At 46.7% G+C, this 18603-nt stretch overlaps 1 protein-coding gene across 7 annotated transcripts in view; it reads left to right on the plus strand.

The window, feature by feature from the left end:
• Window positions 1-18603, plus strand: part of CLEC16A (C-type lectin domain containing 16A) — a 205077-nt gene that overhangs the window by 45835 nt on the left and 140639 nt on the right. For 5 of the 7 annotated variants that reach the window (XM_060122711.1, XM_060122715.1, XM_060122712.1 and 2 more), the window contains exons 10-11: window positions 3206-3437; window positions 18105-18234. In XM_060122711.1, coding sequence (XP_059978694.1) covers window positions 3206-3437; window positions 18105-18234 — 362 coding nt within the window. The remainder of the gene's footprint in view (window positions 1-3205; window positions 3438-18104; window positions 18235-18603) is intronic. The other 2 variants (XM_060122713.1, XM_060122714.1) reach the window with 1 other exon arrangement.

Consider the following 18603-nt stretch of genomic DNA (forward strand, 5'->3'; position numbering starts at 1 on the left):
AAAGGCCTTCTGTTTTTTGACTCTGAAGTGAGCTTTCCCATTTCTTCTGGTTGATTCCACTGTGCTGGCTCTTCTACTAAGCACACCTCCTGAGATGTTAGGCTCCTTTCTTCATCGCCCCTCCCTTTTCTTCTTGTTCTCTCCATCACGTTGGATGTGTTATGATACAGGCCACCATTCAGCAGCCTGTCAAGGCTTGCCCTGCTCCAGGTTCCTGGTTTAGTGGGAGAGCACAGCGGGGTGCGAGGTGGCCCTTCTCCTGGGGGCTTTTCGTCTGGAACATCTGAGGTTGTCCAGTGTAACACAGAGATTCCTGGGGGGCTAGCAGCCAGAAGGCTCTTGATGAGAAGCAGCAGAAATGATCAGGAATGCCTGCCCACATTTCCCAGCCACACCATATCAGCTTCTCCATGATAACTATGGGATCTTGATGTTGTTAGTATTAACAACAACAACAAAAATCAGGCTTTTTAAATATAGAAGAAAAGGGGGGAAAATAAAGTCTATAACTCCAGTGTCCAAAGGATCCCTGTTGAACTTTTTTAGAAGTTAGCATGCATACATGATTAGAAATTTCAAACCAAACAGAAAGGTATAGAAATGAAAAACTGTTAAGTGCACTTCTGTGGGTGTGCACACACAGTACCACCTGCCTTCTTTCTTTCCCCAAACATGAAATGCTAATATATTCTTATGCAGCTTTCCAGGAAAAGTTGTGCTTATACCATCATAAAGCTTTACCCAAAAGGGACTCTGCTTTGTTTCTTGTTCTTGCTTTTTTATCCTGATGCTGTTTCCGCATCAGCATTATCTAGATATAAAAAGTCCTCAGTCTTTTTAACATCTACGTGGATTCCCACTTTATGGACAGACCATAATTACCTAATCACTCCCCTGTTGATGGGCATTTAGGTTATTTCCAGCTATTTACTGGGTAGGTTGCATTTTAAAGGTTTGAAATGTCCCTGTTAAGCATCCTTCCCCCCTCCCTCCCCAACACCTGATCATGGAGAAAAGCAGACCCCTTGGAAAGTTTTTGAATTCATTTTCACAGTTGACTTTTTTTTTTTTTTTTTTTTTTTTTAGTATAGTCAGGGAAAGGAAGGTAACTGTTGTTTGCTTAGTGCATTGCCAGGCTCTGAAGGAACTTTCTATCCCTGATTTCCTTTAGTTCTAGGAAGCCAGAATTGCTCCATGTTTTAAACAAGTAGCCAGAAGCTCAGAGAGGCCCCACCACTCATGTAGGATTCAGCTGGGGTTCACACCGCTCTGACCAACCCTGGAACTCGTGCACTGCTCCGCTTCCCTTAGTGCTGCCGGTTTTTCTGTACATCTGAGTCTATACAGAGCTCAGGGAGAGGTTTCTGCATCTGTCCATGTGAATTTCTGCTCTCAGCTTCTAACTGAGTGGTGTTTTGCTCTGCGTTTGGTCTCAGTTTTCTGTTTCTGAAAAGCTTTGAGTATGGTATGCTCTAAAATTCACTGGGAGTAAGTGGTAATCAGAGGAAACAGTCACTTCATCTTGGGGCCCTAACTTAGCGGGTTTGGGTCCTTTAGGAGAGGATGAGGGGGGCATCCGGGGCTGCGTTCAATCGCACAGCGTCCTAAGTGGGCTCTGATTGATGCTGTCTGTCAAGTGGTGCGCGCCCGGAACGCTCCCTTCTCTGGGCTCTTGGTTATTGGCATCTGTAATTCACTATCTGGGTTTCTTGGACAGTAGAATCATGTCTCAATTTATCTGTCATTTTTGTGGATGAATGATCCAAAGTAGGTAAATAAAAATTAATGTCTGGATTTAGATGCTAATTTAACTTTCAATTAGGTTTTGTTTTGAGTGTTATTGAAATTAATCTGTGTTCTTGGAGCACATTCCACTTATTGGCAAGGTACGGTGGCCCCCAGAACACAATTGGTGGTTGTTTGGGGTAAATTCATAAGATGGATAGACCATATCAAGATAATGGAAAAGTTTACTTTAAAACTTTTCTGTTTTTCAATGACAAAATGATGTCGGAATATCATCCAGACCCTGGAGAAAAACACTTCAATCAGAATCCTGCCCCAAACAAATCAGGGACAATTTTTTTGTGTGTGTGGTCTTTGCTACTTTCTAGACCTGGTTCATTTGCATGTAAATACTTTTTAAAGAGCACTAAACATGGAACTGAGTTTGAGCTCCTGGTGAAGCACTGTTATTTTAGAAAGAGCGTGGGCTTTGGGATTGGGCAAGCTTCAATTCAAATTCTGACTCTGCAGCTCAGTAGCTGTGTGACATTGGGCAAGTCACTTAACCCTTCTGAGCCTCATTTCTCATCTGTAAAATGGGACTGATAATCCCTACATCTCATGGTTGCTATAAGGACTGAGATACAGCCATGTTTTCCACAACGCAGGATATGAACCATGGTGACACACAGGTCTTTTTCATTTCTCTTAGAAGCCTTCCGACTTTTCAGGGGAAAATGTCTTCCTTGGGGGCAGGCTTCCTTTGGGGACGAGCTTTAACTTATCACTCATACTTGCCAGGCTCCCCTTCTAAAGAGAGCCAGCATTTGGTTACATCCAATACACGTTGCTTTTTCTTTTCTATTTTTTATTGTTATATTAGCAAGGTACACTGGTGTTCCATTTCTGTTGTGATATACAGTTCCTTTTAAAATAAATGTATTTAAATTAGAAGTTAATAGTGTGCTGTGGTTAAGACATAAATTGTGCAGATGGTAAGTGGTTTTGAATCCCAGCTTTGCCACCTCCTGGCTGTGTGGCCTTGGGCGGTCACGTAACATTTCTGAACCTCAGTTTTCTCATCTGAGCATAACATGGGCATAGCAACAGTACTATTTTGTGGGGTTTTTGTAAACTTTAAGTGAGATAATATAGTCAGAGCCCTTAGAACAGCATCGGGCACATAGAAAGTACCATAAAAGTACCACTTTCAAAGTGTGTTTCTGACCTTTGGGAAGCAGGGAGCTGGTGTGGGTTAAGTGCAGAGTGACTTAGGACTGTGGGCAATAAATGGTAGCTGGTGCTGTGGTTTAGATTATTTAACAGTGATGATGTTAATAATAGTCATAATAATCAACGAGGAGGTAGAATTTGTTGTATTGAAAGGAATTTCTTGGGGCAGAAACTCTCAGGAAGCTTGAGAGGAGCCAGTGAGATTGCAACGTTCAAATCCGTCTGTTACCTTGGTTTGACTTTCCAGGCCAAGCCCAGCATTCGGTGCTTCATTAAACCCACCGAGACGCTAGAGCGGTCCCTTGAGATGAACAAGCACAAGGGCAAGAGGCGGGTGCAAAAGAGACCCAACTACAAAAACGTTGGGGAGGAAGAAGATGAGGAGAAAGGGCCCGCCGAGGATGCCCAAGAAGACGCCGAGAAGGCTAAAGGTACAGAGGGTGGTTCAAAAGGCACCAAGACGAGTGGGGAGAGTGAAGGTGAGTTGCGCCCGTGAACGCCGACCTGACAGCCAGGCTGTCCTCTGTGTCTGGTCCCCCTTGTGTGTCAGTGGGTGCAGCTGTCATTCCAGGCACCGGTGTACCTCATTCTACACAGCCAGCCACTGGGAAGCAGCTGTGGGCAGATCTGATTCAAGGCCTGCCCTTGTCGGATGGGTGGCTTGGAGCAAGGCCCTTTCCTTTTAGCCCCGTGCCTCCGTTTCCCCATCTGTCAAAAGAGGCTAACAAATAGTAGCCTCTTAATAACAAAGTATACTTTGTTATTAAGAGAATTAAACAGATTAATACAAGTAACATGCTCAGAGCAGTGCCTGGCACATGTCATAAGTATCTCCCGCTACTGTTACTACTGTTATTATTGTCAATCTTTATCATTACTGCTGTTCTTATTACTCCCGATAACCCGGGATTATGATTTTTGACAGAAGTCATTATTTCCAGTCCACTGCAGGAAGAAAAATAGCCCATGTTTAATGAAATTAGGTGCTTTTAATAAGATTATTGTTTTTTGGCATCAAATGATCAAATATAATCCCCTAGATTCTTACATTAAGATTTTTTTCAAGCCCTCATCTGTTTAGAGTGAGGTACACTTGTGTTTGGTGCCTATGTGCTCAATAAACAGAATCGTTTTGTCCTCTTTTCTGCCGTTGTCAGGAATGATTCTGGTTTATTTTTCACCTCCCTGTCGTTTAGATGCTAACACCTCCTCCATCTGGAGAGCGTTGTCTGCTCTGGGATGAAGCAAGCTTGAACTGTCCAGCTGCTTGTGTCATGGGCCAGGCTCACAGCCACACAGATGGGGTCTCTGGCCATGGCCCCAGGCACTCAGGGTGGAGGAGGTGATGGGATCAAGTGGGGTAGGGGCTCTGCTCGCCAGAGGGGAGCTCCCACCACACCTCTTGGGACAGACACGGGCTCTCCTCAGCTCCCAGCTGTGTTCTGCTGGGGGTGTGGGGAGCATTTCCTGCGAGCCATCCTCGTGAGTCCTGGGCTAGCAGTGGCTGCTCTGCAGTCGGCTCCCCAGCCCATCAGCCCGGACTGTGTGCGTCCAGGGCCTCTGAAGCTGGAAAACAGAGGAGCTCAGTAAATCAGTGACTGAGAACACATTTGTTTTGGGGAGTTTGCTGCAATTGGGCAGCCAAACCCCACCCCATCCCCACCCTGCTGGCCCCATTCTGATTTTCTTGGCAGTTCTCAGCGAATGCCACGATCACATTTCGATAAGTATAACCAGAGTGTCTCCCCAGTGCCACCAGCCCTCTTTTTAAGGCTGAGATCTCTAGTACGCTTTTATTTCTGTTCAAAGTGTGCAGTAAGCATCTTGGTTTAGGAATTCCTTTTTGGCTTGGGAAACCTTTGCCAACAAATGTCACTTTGGTGGGGAGGTGAGGGGCAGACACAAGGTAAGCCATACGTGTTTGCTTATTTGGATCGTTATGACTTTTTTTCTAACTTGGGAGAAAACTGTCTGCTTAAACCCCTGGGTTTAGCTGTCCTGTAGCCATACGGGGGGGAAAAATGGACGACTTCACCCCATTTTGCACCCTGTGTTCTCGTCAATTTTGTTTTGGAAAGATGCTACCTCTTTTGTTCCAGTCCTTTTAAGGGCTGCTGTCTAACAAGGCCGGGGCCGTGACTAACCGTGGTGTGGACAAGGGCAGGCTTGGCCTCAAACACACAATCAAATGACTCAGCCAGGCGGCCCAGTCCTGGCGCACAGGGGCTTCAGAGGTTCAGCAAGGCTGCCGTCCCAGCTCCCAGGTTGGGGTCGGGGGAAGGACTCCCTGCAGGCTGGGCCCACCTGCCCTGTGCAGGGGGCACGGGGAGAAATGTTCACCAGCCTCCAAAACACTGTTTTCTGGGCGGTTACTCAGCCAGGTTGTGCCAGGCAGGGCCCAGGAATTTCCCCAGAGGCTTTACTTGGACGGCTGATGCAGACTTCAGAGCCCGGTGGAGCGAGGCTCTCCGCGACTCCTTGGCTTTGTAGTGCCCTCCTGCTTTCTCGAATGCATGTTTGTCTTCCCACCCAGCTCACTGTAAATAAATACAACTTTCACAGGCCTGTCCAGCAAAGAGACACCTAACTGGGCAGCAGCAGCTGTATTCTGGGCTTTTTGAATTGTTTATTTGATCTCTTTTGAAGAGATCCTGTTTGAAGGTGTTCTCTCCTTAGACTGTATCTGTGTTTGGGTGAAACCACACAGCTGTTAATTCCTGTGACTTGGAAGGGTGTCAGGCACATTTTCAAGCCAGAGGACAGTGTAGATGGGGGAGGTGCCTAGGAGATGGGAGATGTGACCTACGGTCCTGTCTCACCAGCTAGACCTATTGTGTGCCTTGGATGGCCTCCTCAAGCTCTGGACCTCATTTTCCCCATCTGGAAATTGTGACTGTAGGAAATGTAATGACTTTTATTTTTTTTAATGAGGCTATGTTAGGATTCTTGTAGTTGTAAGATTTAGACATTCAACTCAGACTAGCTCAAGCACAAAAGGCAGTTATCGTTCATGCGACTGGGAGGCCTGGGCGGGGCTGGACCGGGTGCACAGACAACCATTGGCCGTGAGAGGCTCGCATCCTGCCAGCCTACCACCGAGTGGAAAGGGAGCTGCTCCTTCCCACGGGCTGCAGCTGGAGTCTGGGAGCCGATGCTCGTTGGTGCTGACGGACCTGGCTTGCCCACCCTGTAGAGGGATGTTCTGTGCTGAGTGGCCAGGCCCTGTGTTTCTACCCTAAGGTGACTGCCTCAGAAAGAAATGAGGCGCATTTATCAGAAGGAGGGGGCGTGGGTGCCAGGCCAGCAGAAACAGCAGGTGTTCCCTTAGAAAGCCACACTAGTTCTGTGTACTCCGCCATTTTCCTCAGGCCGTCTTCTCCCTTCCTGTATTTTATTTTTCTTTTCCATTCCCTTCCTGTTTTGAGGTGGACATGTGGCTGTTTTCTCCTCCAAGTCATTTCTTCTCTAGCATGCTTTCTTGCATTGTCCCTGGATCTAGGGGCTTGATGACAGCCTTGACTCTGAGTAAAGAGGTGCTGGCGCCAGTTCCCCCTGCATACCCTGCCATTTTCATCCATTTCAGTGGTGAAATCTTTACTTAGAAAGGGGGCATAAAGCACAGGAGTCAAAAGACATGTCACGAGTCACAGTTCTGCCATGACCTGATTTGTATGTGGCATTGACTTGTTTTTTTCCTACAAATGCAGCACCCAGAATTCACACCTCCTCCACATTTAAGCCCTGACAAGAGTTGTGTGAAATGAATATGCACCCCTGGACCCTCCACTCTCACCCCCAGTTTGCAAAGAAATGTGCTCTGCCTCGGGTCCCAAGTGATGGGCAACTCATTCTGAAACCCAAAAAAATCACAGGGCCCCCTCACTTTTCAGAATTTGAGTGCTGAAAGGAAGACCAGGGTGCCCTGGTCCCTCTGGCCAGAGGCGAGTCCACCCAGATGCACTTCCATGTCAGTCTCCTCTTCAGTCTGGAAGGACCGTCATCTCTTTTTGGATTCAGTTAGAGCAGTAACTTAATAAATGGGCCTAGGACAAGAGACTGAATCGTTTGAACTTCTTGTTTGAAAAATAGGGTTTGGCCTATGGAAAAATAGGTTTTTTGCTTATGGAAAAAGTGTAGGCATCAGTTTCACAGCCTGACCTTCAAAGCTTACTCCTATCTTGAATCCCCACGTGGGCATGGAGGGAAGGGAATGGCACTGACTTTGAACCTGCCAAGTCAGCTGGGCGTTGGGGGTGCCTAGGAGTTTAGAGCCCCAGCTTGGCTTTTTTTTTTTTTTTTTTCTTTGAAGTTTCTACTGAAATGAAATGGAACCTGGCCTCACTTCTGCAAAGCCAGAGCCAGCCCCAGGCCCGGCAATTTTCTGATTGGGGCGAGCCAGGGACTAGCTATCAGGAGGTCGGGGTCTGCATCCCAGACACCTGTGGCTCAGCCCCCGAGGAGCTGTGTGACCCTGGGCAAGTCATCACCCTTTCTGTGCTTCTTTACCGATAGAGGGGGCTGCACGATGCCCAGCCCTCAGGTTGTCAGCGATGAGAACATCGGTGCCTCAGCATTTAGCCTGTGACACATGAGCACTGAATAGGAGCCCTGGCAAGATGAAGAACAGAGTGAGGAGCCTGGAAGGGGGACTTGAGCTTGGCTCGGGGGACTCTGTGCTTGGTCACCCCGGCGAGTTTCTGCGGGGCCTGTTTCTCTGTTCATTTCTGTAACGAATAGTGAGGTGAGTTGTGGTGGGGCATGGGCCACTGGGGTAGAGAGGTGTGGGAGCACCAGCTTTTCCAATGGGCTTAACTAGTATAAGGAGAAGGATTGGAGGTCAGTTTAGACAAATCCTCTGAAAAGCAACTTCCCAGAAAAAAACATTCTGAGTTCAATCTCGTGCTGTCCAGTAAACGGTAATAAAAGCAAAGGAAGGGGTACCCCCAGACACTCAGCACATACACACCCTGTCATTGCCAGGCTTTGTTGGCCTCTTGCAGTTCTGCTCCAAAGCCAGCCAGTAGCATGTGGTCCTTCCCATATTTCCTAGGTAACCAGCAAGGGCATCTTTCTCCTCTTTCCCTTAACCTTCTTCTGAAGGCTTTCTTATCATCCCCTTCCCCTCTTTTTATTGTCTGGCCTCACCGTGATTGCTGGAATGTTGACCACAGAGGACAACTGAGAAAATCCTTGAACTTGGAAAGTCAAAGACTGTTGGGAGGTCATGCCTGTCATTTCCCTGAAAAGCACTTTGTTTACCAAATACTAATCAGATTAGAATGCCCATCATCCTGGGAAGTTGATGAATTATGGCTGTTATTTAAAAAAATCAAGTGTGTCAGAGTACTGGGGAAGCTCACAGGTTGGGCCAGAGTTGTCATATCAAGGGACGGAGGTTGACGTCCTTGGGTCCTGAGAGTCCTCGGGCCTCTCCTGCACATTTGCATCGTGGTGCAGCCATCACCACCTTCCAGCCCCAGAATGCTTCATTATCCCAAACTGTAACTGTACCCACAAAACATCTCCCCATTTTCCCTCCCTCCTGCCCCTGGCAGCCACTACTCTGCTTCCTGGCTCTATGAATTTGACTAGTCCGGGTGCCTCATATAAGTGGAATCAATACAGTATTTGTCTTTTTATGACTGGCTTATTTCACTGAGCATCATGTCCACAAGATTCATCCATGTTGTAACATGTGGCAGGATTTTCTTCCTTTTTAAATCTGAACGATATTTCATTTTTTGGATATACTACATTTTGCTTATCCTTCCATGCATTGGTGGACACCTGGGTTGCTTCCGCCTTTTGGCTACTGTGAATAATGCTGCTGTGAATATGGATGTGCAGATCCTCTTTTGCTTTTGGAGGTTTTTGTGGAAACAGTAGAGGCCAAGGAGGGCCCAGTCAGGGCCTGCTGAAGCCAGAGGAGCTGGACATTTGGCTTCTTGCTCCCAGCCTGGCAGCTTCACAGGCATGTCCCTCCACTCCCAGAGGCTCAAAACTCAGTGGTGTGAGGGGTCCCCCCACCAGCAGGCTCGGGTGCTGGAGCCTTCACGATCATGGGCCACGGTGCCTGGCACAGGAGCTGATATCGCACAGATGCTCCTTTACACGACACAGCTGACGGGCAGAGCTGGAAGAGGCGCCTACAGCAGCCAGGGGCAGAGCCCACCTCCTGACCCCTCTGCGCCTCAGTTTCCCTTCCGTAAGCTGCCGAGATTCCGCTAGATCAGCATTGCCCCAACTGTGGACATGGAGATGGCTTTGGGTGGGACAGAGAGGGCCTTGAACACCATAGTGTGAGGATTTTTGCCGAGAGCTCAGCTTCAGGGGAGCCTCGTGGTGGGTGTATGTGTCTGACACCCCCTCACTTTCCCTCATCTCCCCTTTCCATGCGTACAACAGTCCTCAGCACTGTTTTGTTTATTCATCGTGTGTATATTTCCACAGTTGCTTTCTGTTTATACCGGTTTTATGCTGATTGTAGCAATTGCTAAAAATATTTTATTTGAAAATAATTTCAAATGTATAGAAAGTGAAAAAAAGCAAAAATAGTATAAAGAACACCTGTTTACATCTGGAGGCACATGATGCCCTTCTGTCTGTCCTTCGTAGGTGATGTTAATTTTGGCCACCTGGTTAAGGTAAGGCCTAGTTTCTGCACTGTATTGTTACTTTCCCTTTTCTTAGCAACTAATTAGCAATCCATGGGGAAACACTTGGAGATAATGCAGATATCCTGTGCCTCATTAAAATTCTCCCTTAGAACCCTCCTGCACTGTTGGTGGGGATGTATTGGGTTGGCCAAAAATTTCATTTGGTTTTTTTCCATAAGATGGCTCCAGTAGTGCTTAGTTGTCTTTAACTTCATTTGAAACAATTTTGTTAGATTGTATTGTGATAGCTGTCATATCAGTGTGCATTTAAAAAAAAAACTTACCAAAATTGGTGAATTTTTGTGTAGACATTTTAATATTGAAGATGGAAGAAAAAAGCAACATTTTCGGCATATTATGCTTTATTATTTCAAGAAAGGTAAAAACACAACTGAAACGCAAAAAAAAAAGATTTATGCAGTGTATGGAGAAGGTGCTGTGACTGATCGAACATATCAAAAGTGGTTTGTGAAGTTTAGTGCTGGAGATTTCTTGCTGGACGATGCTCCAGGGTTGGGTAGACCAGTTGAAGTTGATAGAGATCAAATCGAGACATTAATTGAGAACAGACAACGTTATACCACACGGGAGATAGCCGACCTACTCAAAATAACTAAATCAAGCGTTGAAAATCATTTGCACCAGCTTGATTACGTTAATCGCTTTTGTGTTTGGGTTCCACGTAAGTTAAGCGGAAAAATACCTTCTTGACCGTATTTCCTCATGCGATTCTCTACTTAAACGTAAGGAAAGCGTTCTGTTTTTAAAGCAAATTGCGACAGGCAGTGAAAAGTGGATGCTGTACAATAATGTGGAACGGAAGAGACCGTGGGGCAAGCAAAATGAACCACCACCCGCCACACCAAAGGCTGGTCTTCATCCAAAGAAGGTGATGTTGTGTATATGGTGTGATTGGAAGGGAGTCCTCTATGACCTTTTTCCAGAAAACCAAACAATTAATTCCAACAAATACTACTCCCATTTAGGCCAACTGAAAGCAGCAAAAAAGCATCGAGAATTAGTCAACAGAAAATGCATAATCTTCTATCAGGATAATGCAAGACTGCATGTTTCTTCGATGACCAGGCAAAAACTGTTATATCTTGGCTGGTAAGTTCCAATTCATCTGCAATATTCACCAGACATTGCACCTTCAGATTTCCATTTATTTAGGTCTTTACAAAATTCTCCTCATGGAAAAATTTTCAATTCCCTGGAGACTGTAAAAGGCACCTGGAACAGTTCTTTGCTCAAAAAGATAAAAAGTTTTGGGAAGATGGAATTATGAAGCTGCCTGAAAAATGGCAGAAGGTGGGGAACAAAATGGTAAATATGTTGTTCAATAAAGTTCTTGGTGAAAATGAAAAATGTGTCTTTTATTTTTACTTTAAAAACCGAAGGAGCCTTTTGGCCAACCCAATAAACCGGGTGCAGCCACTGTGGAAAACAGTACGGATATTCCTTTAAAAACTAAAAATAGTTTTACCATATGAACCAGCAATCCCACTCCTGGGCATATATCCAGAAAGAACAAAAATCCTGATTGGAAAAGATACACATACCCCAATGTTCATAACAGCACTATTTACAATACCCAAGACATGGAAGCAACCTAAGTGTTCATTAGCAGATGAATGGATAAAGATGTGGTGTATATGTGCAATGGAATATTACTCAGCCATAAAAAAGAATGAAATAATGCCACTTGCAGCAACACAGATGGACCTAGAGATTATCATACTAAGTGAAGTAAGTCAGACAGAGAAAGACAAATATCATATATCCCTTATACATGGAATCTAAAAAATGCAAATGAACTTATTTACAAGACAGACTCACAGACATAGAAAACAAACTTATGGTTACAAAAGGGTAAGTGGTGGGGAGGGATAAATTAAGAGTATGAGATCAACAGATATACACAACGGGACCTACTGTATAGCACGGGGAACTATATATTCAATATCTTGTAATAACCTATAATGAAAAAGAATCTGAAAAGAATATATATGTGTGTGTACTTTGCTGTACACCTGAAACTAACACAATATTGTAAGTCAACCATACTTAAGTTAAAAAAACCTCCCCCTTAGATATGGCATTCATTGATGATTCTTGCTGACCCAGTCTTTACCAGGATGGTGGTACAATGTTGGTTTTCCAGTGTCAGCACTCGGTATTCCATTGTAAGCAAGATTCCTCCCTTCTTCCCACTCATTTATTTATTTATCTATCTCTTCTTGGCACAGACTCATGGATTTCAGTTTTTTAGTGGTTTATATTTCATTACTGTGTTTAATTAATTTGATACTCAAATCATCCCAGATTTGGCCCTTGAGAACCCTTTCAAGCTGGCTCCTATATCTTTGTGATCTGCCTCCATCATTTTTTTTCAATCAGTCCTGACACTTTCTGTCATAACAAGGTATTCAAGGTTCATTTCCCACCTACTGTGCCCTTCCTCAGGGTTAATTTCTCTGAAAAGCCCTGGTTCCTTTCAGGCAGGGTGATGGTGTTAGAGGCCAAGATCTGGGCACCACATGTGCTCATGACTACATGGGGTGTCTTGCTTTTTGGCCCTTTCAATGCACAGAGCTAGGAAATATATGCGTGTATGTATACAAAATACACATTACCGATTCCTCCAATTCCAGTCAATTCCCAGAGGGTCCTTTCTTGCCTTCTCCCCCTCCAGATTTGGATGTCTCTTCTTTTACAGCGAGAGCCCTGGCTCCCAGTGACATCAAAACATTTACGATTTGCTCAATCCTATAATACATCTTTTAAAAGTTCCAGAACTGTTCATTGTTTGATAAATAAAGAGTTCAGGATTGTTTGCAGTTCCCTGCTCCCCACCACCACCAAATACTTCATGTATCCCCAGTCCACAAATTGAGGGTATAGAGTCAAGTATTGTGTCATGAACTACTTGGATCTGTCTGCCTTGCCTTTCTTTTCCCCCTTCAGGATAGGTATGGTATTCATTTGAAATATATTTTGGTCTTTTTTTTTGTTGTTTGTTTGTTTGTTTTAGTTTAGGGTTCTCCCTTCTCATTCATATTGATTTAATTTCTTTTTTTTTTAATAATTTGGAATGTTAACAAACTCAAAACTTTTGCAAAAGGGTTTGTACAAAGAAGTGTCCTTCCTCCCACATTCTCTCCATCCTGTTCCCCTCCCTCTTGTAGATAACTAACTTATTGTTCTCTGGAATATCCTTCCTGCACTTCTTTGTGTAAAAAGCAGCAGAGGTAGGTATGCTTCCTTATTTTCCCTTCTTTCTTACATGCAGGGTGTAGCCCACGGTGTATGCTCTTTGGCACTTGGCTCTCTTCACTTAGCACTATCTCCGGAAATCACTCCGTATCAGTTCACCAGCGATCTTCCTCATTCCTTTCCCGGCTGCACTGTGCATACTATAGTTGATTCAACCAATCTTTATGCTCAGACATTTAGGTAGTTTCCAGTATTTTGCAATTACAAGTAATAGTGCACTGAATACCCTTGTAAGTGTGCATTTTTATATCGTTGGAGGTGTATCTTCCAGATAAATTCCTGCGAGTGGGATTGCTCAATTGAAGGATATAGGAGTGATTTAAAGTTTTTGTTGAAAATGTATTTAAGTAAAAAAAAAAAAAAAGTGGGAGTTCAAATAAAATGATTAATAACAAATAGTACAAGCAACACACAGACATGGCAGGAATTGTAAAGGCAGGCAAATGACTGAAGTTTGAGCAAAACTGGGCTAGAGTGTTGCTGCAGTCCCTTCAGACTCCAAAACAGAAACCTGGTGGGGTGGGAGCTCATGGTAAAGAACCTAATAACTGAGGGTCAGATGGAGCCCCCTGGGAATTCATCATCAGCACCTGGGTCCTGGCCTCAGGGACCATCAGTGGAAATCTGTGTCCACGTGAGCCCACTGTTCTGCTTTCCCTGGTGGCGGCAGCGTGACGAATGCACCTTGGGAGGGGAGCTAGGCCTCTCTGAGGCGGGTGTAGTGTCAGCAGAAAGGTGTTGCAGTGGGGGCCCACAAGGCTGTGCAGAACCATGCCGGACCTCCTGGTGTGGCATAAAGAGGGGTGCCCTTTGACCCTCGATCACCAAGACAGGCCAGATGCTCTTCGGCAGCCACTTTTGAAGATGGCTGTAGAATCCATTTTGGAACGGTGAGAATGGCGAGACCCTCTCCTCAAAAACCTATTACCCACTCCTCTCATGCCCACATAGCATTTTGCATACAATTGCAGGGAGCTGGCAGACCTAGGTAAGCATCACTACTTTTAAGAGTTGTTTGGATAAAATTGTTTAAAAGAAGGGGAAAAACCTGTTTGGCTTTGAAAGAAGCGTTGTGTATTTTACCTAGAAAACTAAGTGGAGCAGCTCATCCCACAGCCATGCCAGCTGGAGGAGGAGTATGTCGGGGGAACAGGGGCGCAGCTGTGAGAACCAGGGTGCCACAGCCGAGGTTCAGAAACCTCGTTGTGCATGGAGATTCCCTTGTGGGCCTGGTTCTGCACCAGGACATGACCTAGGAGGCGGGAGGGGGAGCAGGCCTGGCTTCTGCTGCTGCTTTTCTAGCTGTGTTGAGTCATACTTCTGGGTTTCTGTTTCTTCAGATTCAGAACTCAGGACCAAACTAGTTGTTTTCAGGCCATTGTGTGGGAAGCTCCAGAATTCCAGAAAGGAGCTTTAGGGGCCTCTGTGGAGGCCGTGAGGGAACCCGTGGTTGGAGATGTTCGGGCACCCGCCCACCCACTCTGTACTTGGAGCAGCTCTGCTCTCACCTCCTACCATGGTGGTGCCCTGGGAAGTTGTCATTCAGAATTAACATGCACCTGCTCAGCAAAGTTTGGTGAGCACTCGACTGGATTGTCTTTAACCTCTCCTCTATTCCAGAATTCTCAGAGTCCAGGGAGATTAAGAAGCCAAAAAGGGACAACCATGTCACAGCAGGTGGAGGCACTAGGGCTTGGCCCCGGAACCTTGGGGAGTCCTTGGAGCTGAGTTCCTGCTGTGTCAGCCAGGCAGTCGAGGAGGAAGGGGGCCTCGCAGCAGTATGGGAAGCAGGTCAAAGGTCACAGGGCAGAAGCCGGAGACTGGCACCATCATCTCACTTGGTAGTCTTCAGATGTCTTTGATGACATGCCCTAGTAGTAAACAGAAATAAATGCATAATTGAGCATGCATCTCCCCAATAGATATGCATTTATTATAAACTGTACATATCTGTATTGTACAAATGTTATGTACATCATAACACAGAGTAGATTTTTAAAAAATGATAATTAAAAATAAAAGAGGTACTGCCTAGCGAATCATCTGGCATACCCACTGAAGTGTGTCTGCGCCCCACTTTGGAGAAGACGGGGGTAGTTGGGCGGCATCTGAAGGAGGCTGGTGGAGGGGAGGATGCAAGTACGAGAGAGAATGGTGCTTCTCAGACAGCAGTCTGCAGCGCCTCCCGCCTTTTGCCGTGGCCGCAGGCTGCGTGGACTGCTGTTTACTCCGTAGCTCTTGGTGAATTGATTCACTTGTTTTTTCTTAAATTTAGCTTCATCCTAAGCAGTAACATCCACAAAAGAACAGGTTTTGTGTGCAGCTAGAATTTTCTTCTAATGCACATTAAAATAAATACAAAACTATTCAGGCACATTCCACTTAAAAATCATGTGTCAGCCCCCACCTGTGTGAGAGGGTCAGCCCTGTGGGAGACTCTGATCTGTGGTGTCTGACTCCAGACCACATTGGGAGGGAAGGGCCTGGTGCAGGCAAGCCCCCTCCTCCGGGTCCGGGCCCACGTGGGCATGTGGGGATGCAGTCCTCAAGCCAGAGGATAGTTGCAAGCACGGTCACGCCTAACAGAGTCCCAGAAAGGTGGCGAGGATGCGACATCCCCCGGTGAAGGCACTGTGCACACACTGATCGCAGGCTGAGTGGGGCGCCCTGCACACCACAGCTGCCGTGCATCATTGCCAGCCCTGCCTGCAGCCAAAACCAACCCCGGTGGCCTGTCATCCATTGCTCCACTCCAGAGATGTGTAGTGAGCACTTGCCGTGTGCCAGGCCCTGGACTAGACACTGGAGTTCTGGTGGAGAACAAGACAGATAAGGCAGCTACTCTCAGGAAGCCCACATCCTAGTTGGGGAAGGCAGACAAGAAACAAGCAAACCAGTAAATAGAAAACAGAAAATCCAGGTGCAGGTTTCCCCCCCGGGATCCAAAAGTAGAGCGGTCCTATGAAACCTTTTGGAGGACAAGATGGCGTAAAGCCAAGACGCAATTACCTTAGGACACATCTTGGTAACAGATTCACAAAATAAATGGAGGTAAAGCACCAATGCTCCCAGACACAGTTCAGAGCTACGGCAGCTTGACGCTGAGGTGCTGAGTGGGGTTCCCGGGAAGGAGCTTGGCGGGGCCGCTCCCGCTGCATGGGGTGCCTGACGCCTCTATAACGGTTGCTGCAACACCAACGCTCAATGCTATTTCTGCTTTTTGCCTATTTTTGTAAAAGGGAAAATCCTTTTCAGGTTTCTTTTGGTTAGAAAAAGAGGTACTAATGTAGGTCTTTCATAAAAGCGAAGTGGCCTAAAGCAAACTTTTCGAAAAGGTGGGGATACCTGTAGTTATACATGCTATAAAGTAAAATCAAGATGGGGGGAGGGGACAGATCTATACAGGAGAATTCCCAGTAATTTATGTAGCTGTTCCTCCCTCAGGGAGACAGAACAGAACTCCTTAATCCTTAAGTGTGGGCTGTGCTTAATGACTTGCTTCCAAAGGGTGTGGGATGCAAGGAGGAGGAAAAGTCACTTTCCAGTGGAGAAACTTGAACAACATTCTCTTGGCCAAATGATTCAGATGAACATCCACAGCTATAAGTCATGTCAATAGCCTGTGCCCTTGATAGGATGTGATGAGAGGAGCACTTCCCCTCTGCGGTCTTCCTCCCAGAAACCCATAACCCCAGTCTAATTAGCAGAAAAACGTCAGTCAGAATGCCCCAGATTGAGGGGCATGCTACAAAATGAGGACCAGTCTCCTCAAACTGTAAGGAAGGAAGGTCTGAGAAACCGTCACAACCAAGAGGAGCCTAAGGAGATATGACAGCTGGGTATAACGTGATATCCAGGATGGGATCCTAGAATAGAAAAAGGGTATTAGGGAGAAACTAAGGAAGTCTGAATGAAGTATGGAGTTTAGTTCATGATAACTAAAAGAGGTAAAGGAAAAACCAGTGGGGAGGGTGTCTGAGAAGACGTCTCTGAGATGGTGATGTTTGAACTGAGCCCCGAATAATGTGATTGAGTTGTGCCTGGGTAGGGAGGACTGGGGTGAGAGCGTTCCAGGCAGAGCAGACAGCTCTGTAAAGATCCTGGGGCAGAAACAAACCCACTCCGGTCAAAGACAAGTGGGAAGGAAGCTCAGCACAGCTGGCGGGGCGGGGAGGGCCCCGAGGTGAGGTCAGAGGTGGATGGGGGCCAGGCCGTGCGAGGCCTTGATACCATGAATGGCATTTGGATTCCATCCTGAGTGTGATGGGAAGGCAGAAGGGGACCTGGGCTAATTTCCACTTAAAATCACTTGGTTCGGTGTGGACCACAAACTAAGGGGGCAAGAAGAGAAGCAGAGGCCACGTGGGAGGCACGAGTCCAGGGGAAGACGATGACAAGGCCGTGGCAGAGCCCAGGTCCGCGGCCCATCATTCCTGAACAGAGATGCAGATTCACATTTCATCCTCTGTTTCCCCTCATCATGTCTCCCGAAGATGGGGGGCATTACCTGAACTCTGGGTTCTAAGAACTAAGTATTTGAAGGTCCACACCTGTGCATCAAGGAACTCTGTAACAGGACACCTCACGGCACAACAACCGTCCACCTCTAACTCAGGATGTTTTCCTTTGTTGGTTCAGACCTTTTTCTCAAAATGAAAGTGTACACCGTGCTCAAGTCAGGTGCTACAAAAGTTGCCCCTACTTAATTGGGAAAAATAAAACGGGGTCCCTCCCCCTCTCTGCTTTCTAGAAGTTGTTAAGTGGGAAGGGAAAACAAACGCTTCAGTCATGTCAGAGCCTTTCTACAGTGTAAACAGTTTCAGAATATTTTCAGTGAATTTGGTTATGTTTTATTAACCACGTGTCATTTCTTCCACGCTCCTCAACTCCTCTGGGAAGGAAGCATGGTGTCAATAAAGTAGAATAAATAACTGTTGAAGAAAAGAATCTTGAAATAAATCATTGCGATCTGTGCTTTCTTGTCAAAATCAGGGCCCCATTTCTCAACGCTACCAAGATGAAAGGAGAGAGAGGTTCAGGCCTCGGTCTTATTTCCCCCCAGCGTGCGTATTGCAGGGGCCCCACCACCGCCGTCGAGCGTTTGCTGGACGCGTGCGGAGCAGTCTGCCAGGCTCCTTCTTGAGCACGAGAGTATCTGTAAAGCTCGGTCTGGGGCCGTGTGGGCTCATCCTGGTGTCTTGTGTTTGCTTCCAGAGATAGAGATGGTAATCATGGAGCGCAGCAAGCTCCCGGAGCTGGCGCCCAGCACCTCGGTGCAGGAGCAGAACACCACGGACGAGGAGAAGAGCGCCGCCACTGGCCTGGACAGCGTCCAGTGGAGCAGGTAGTCGCCGGGGCTGCGGGAGGGCTGCCCCCGAGCCAACCATCGGGGGCTGGGGGTAGGGCACCGCTGCTCAGTCTCTGGGATGTTGTGGAAGGGGGTGCCTTGGCCGGGTGCCCACAGAGGATAAGCCAGGCCTCTTCCTGCCCCTGGCCCCTGTCGATGGCCTCTTCTGCCTCCCGGCCAAGCCGTTATGCTTCTCCACCAGAGACACGGCTCCTCTCGAGAGGCCACAGGGACAGAGCTGGCCCTCAAGGCCGTGGTATTCGCCCCTTGGAATGAATGACCGAGGCATGGCACTACCACCCCAAGCACTTCGGTGCTGGGCCGCGTCCTAACGAGTGTGGCCTTGTACCAGCCGCTCCTGGCCAT

The sequence above is a fragment of the Lagenorhynchus albirostris genome, chromosome 15, assembly GCF_949774975.1.
Source record: "Lagenorhynchus albirostris chromosome 15, mLagAlb1.1, whole genome shotgun sequence".
Classification (NCBI taxonomy): domain Eukaryota; kingdom Metazoa; phylum Chordata; class Mammalia; order Artiodactyla; family Delphinidae; genus Lagenorhynchus; species Lagenorhynchus albirostris.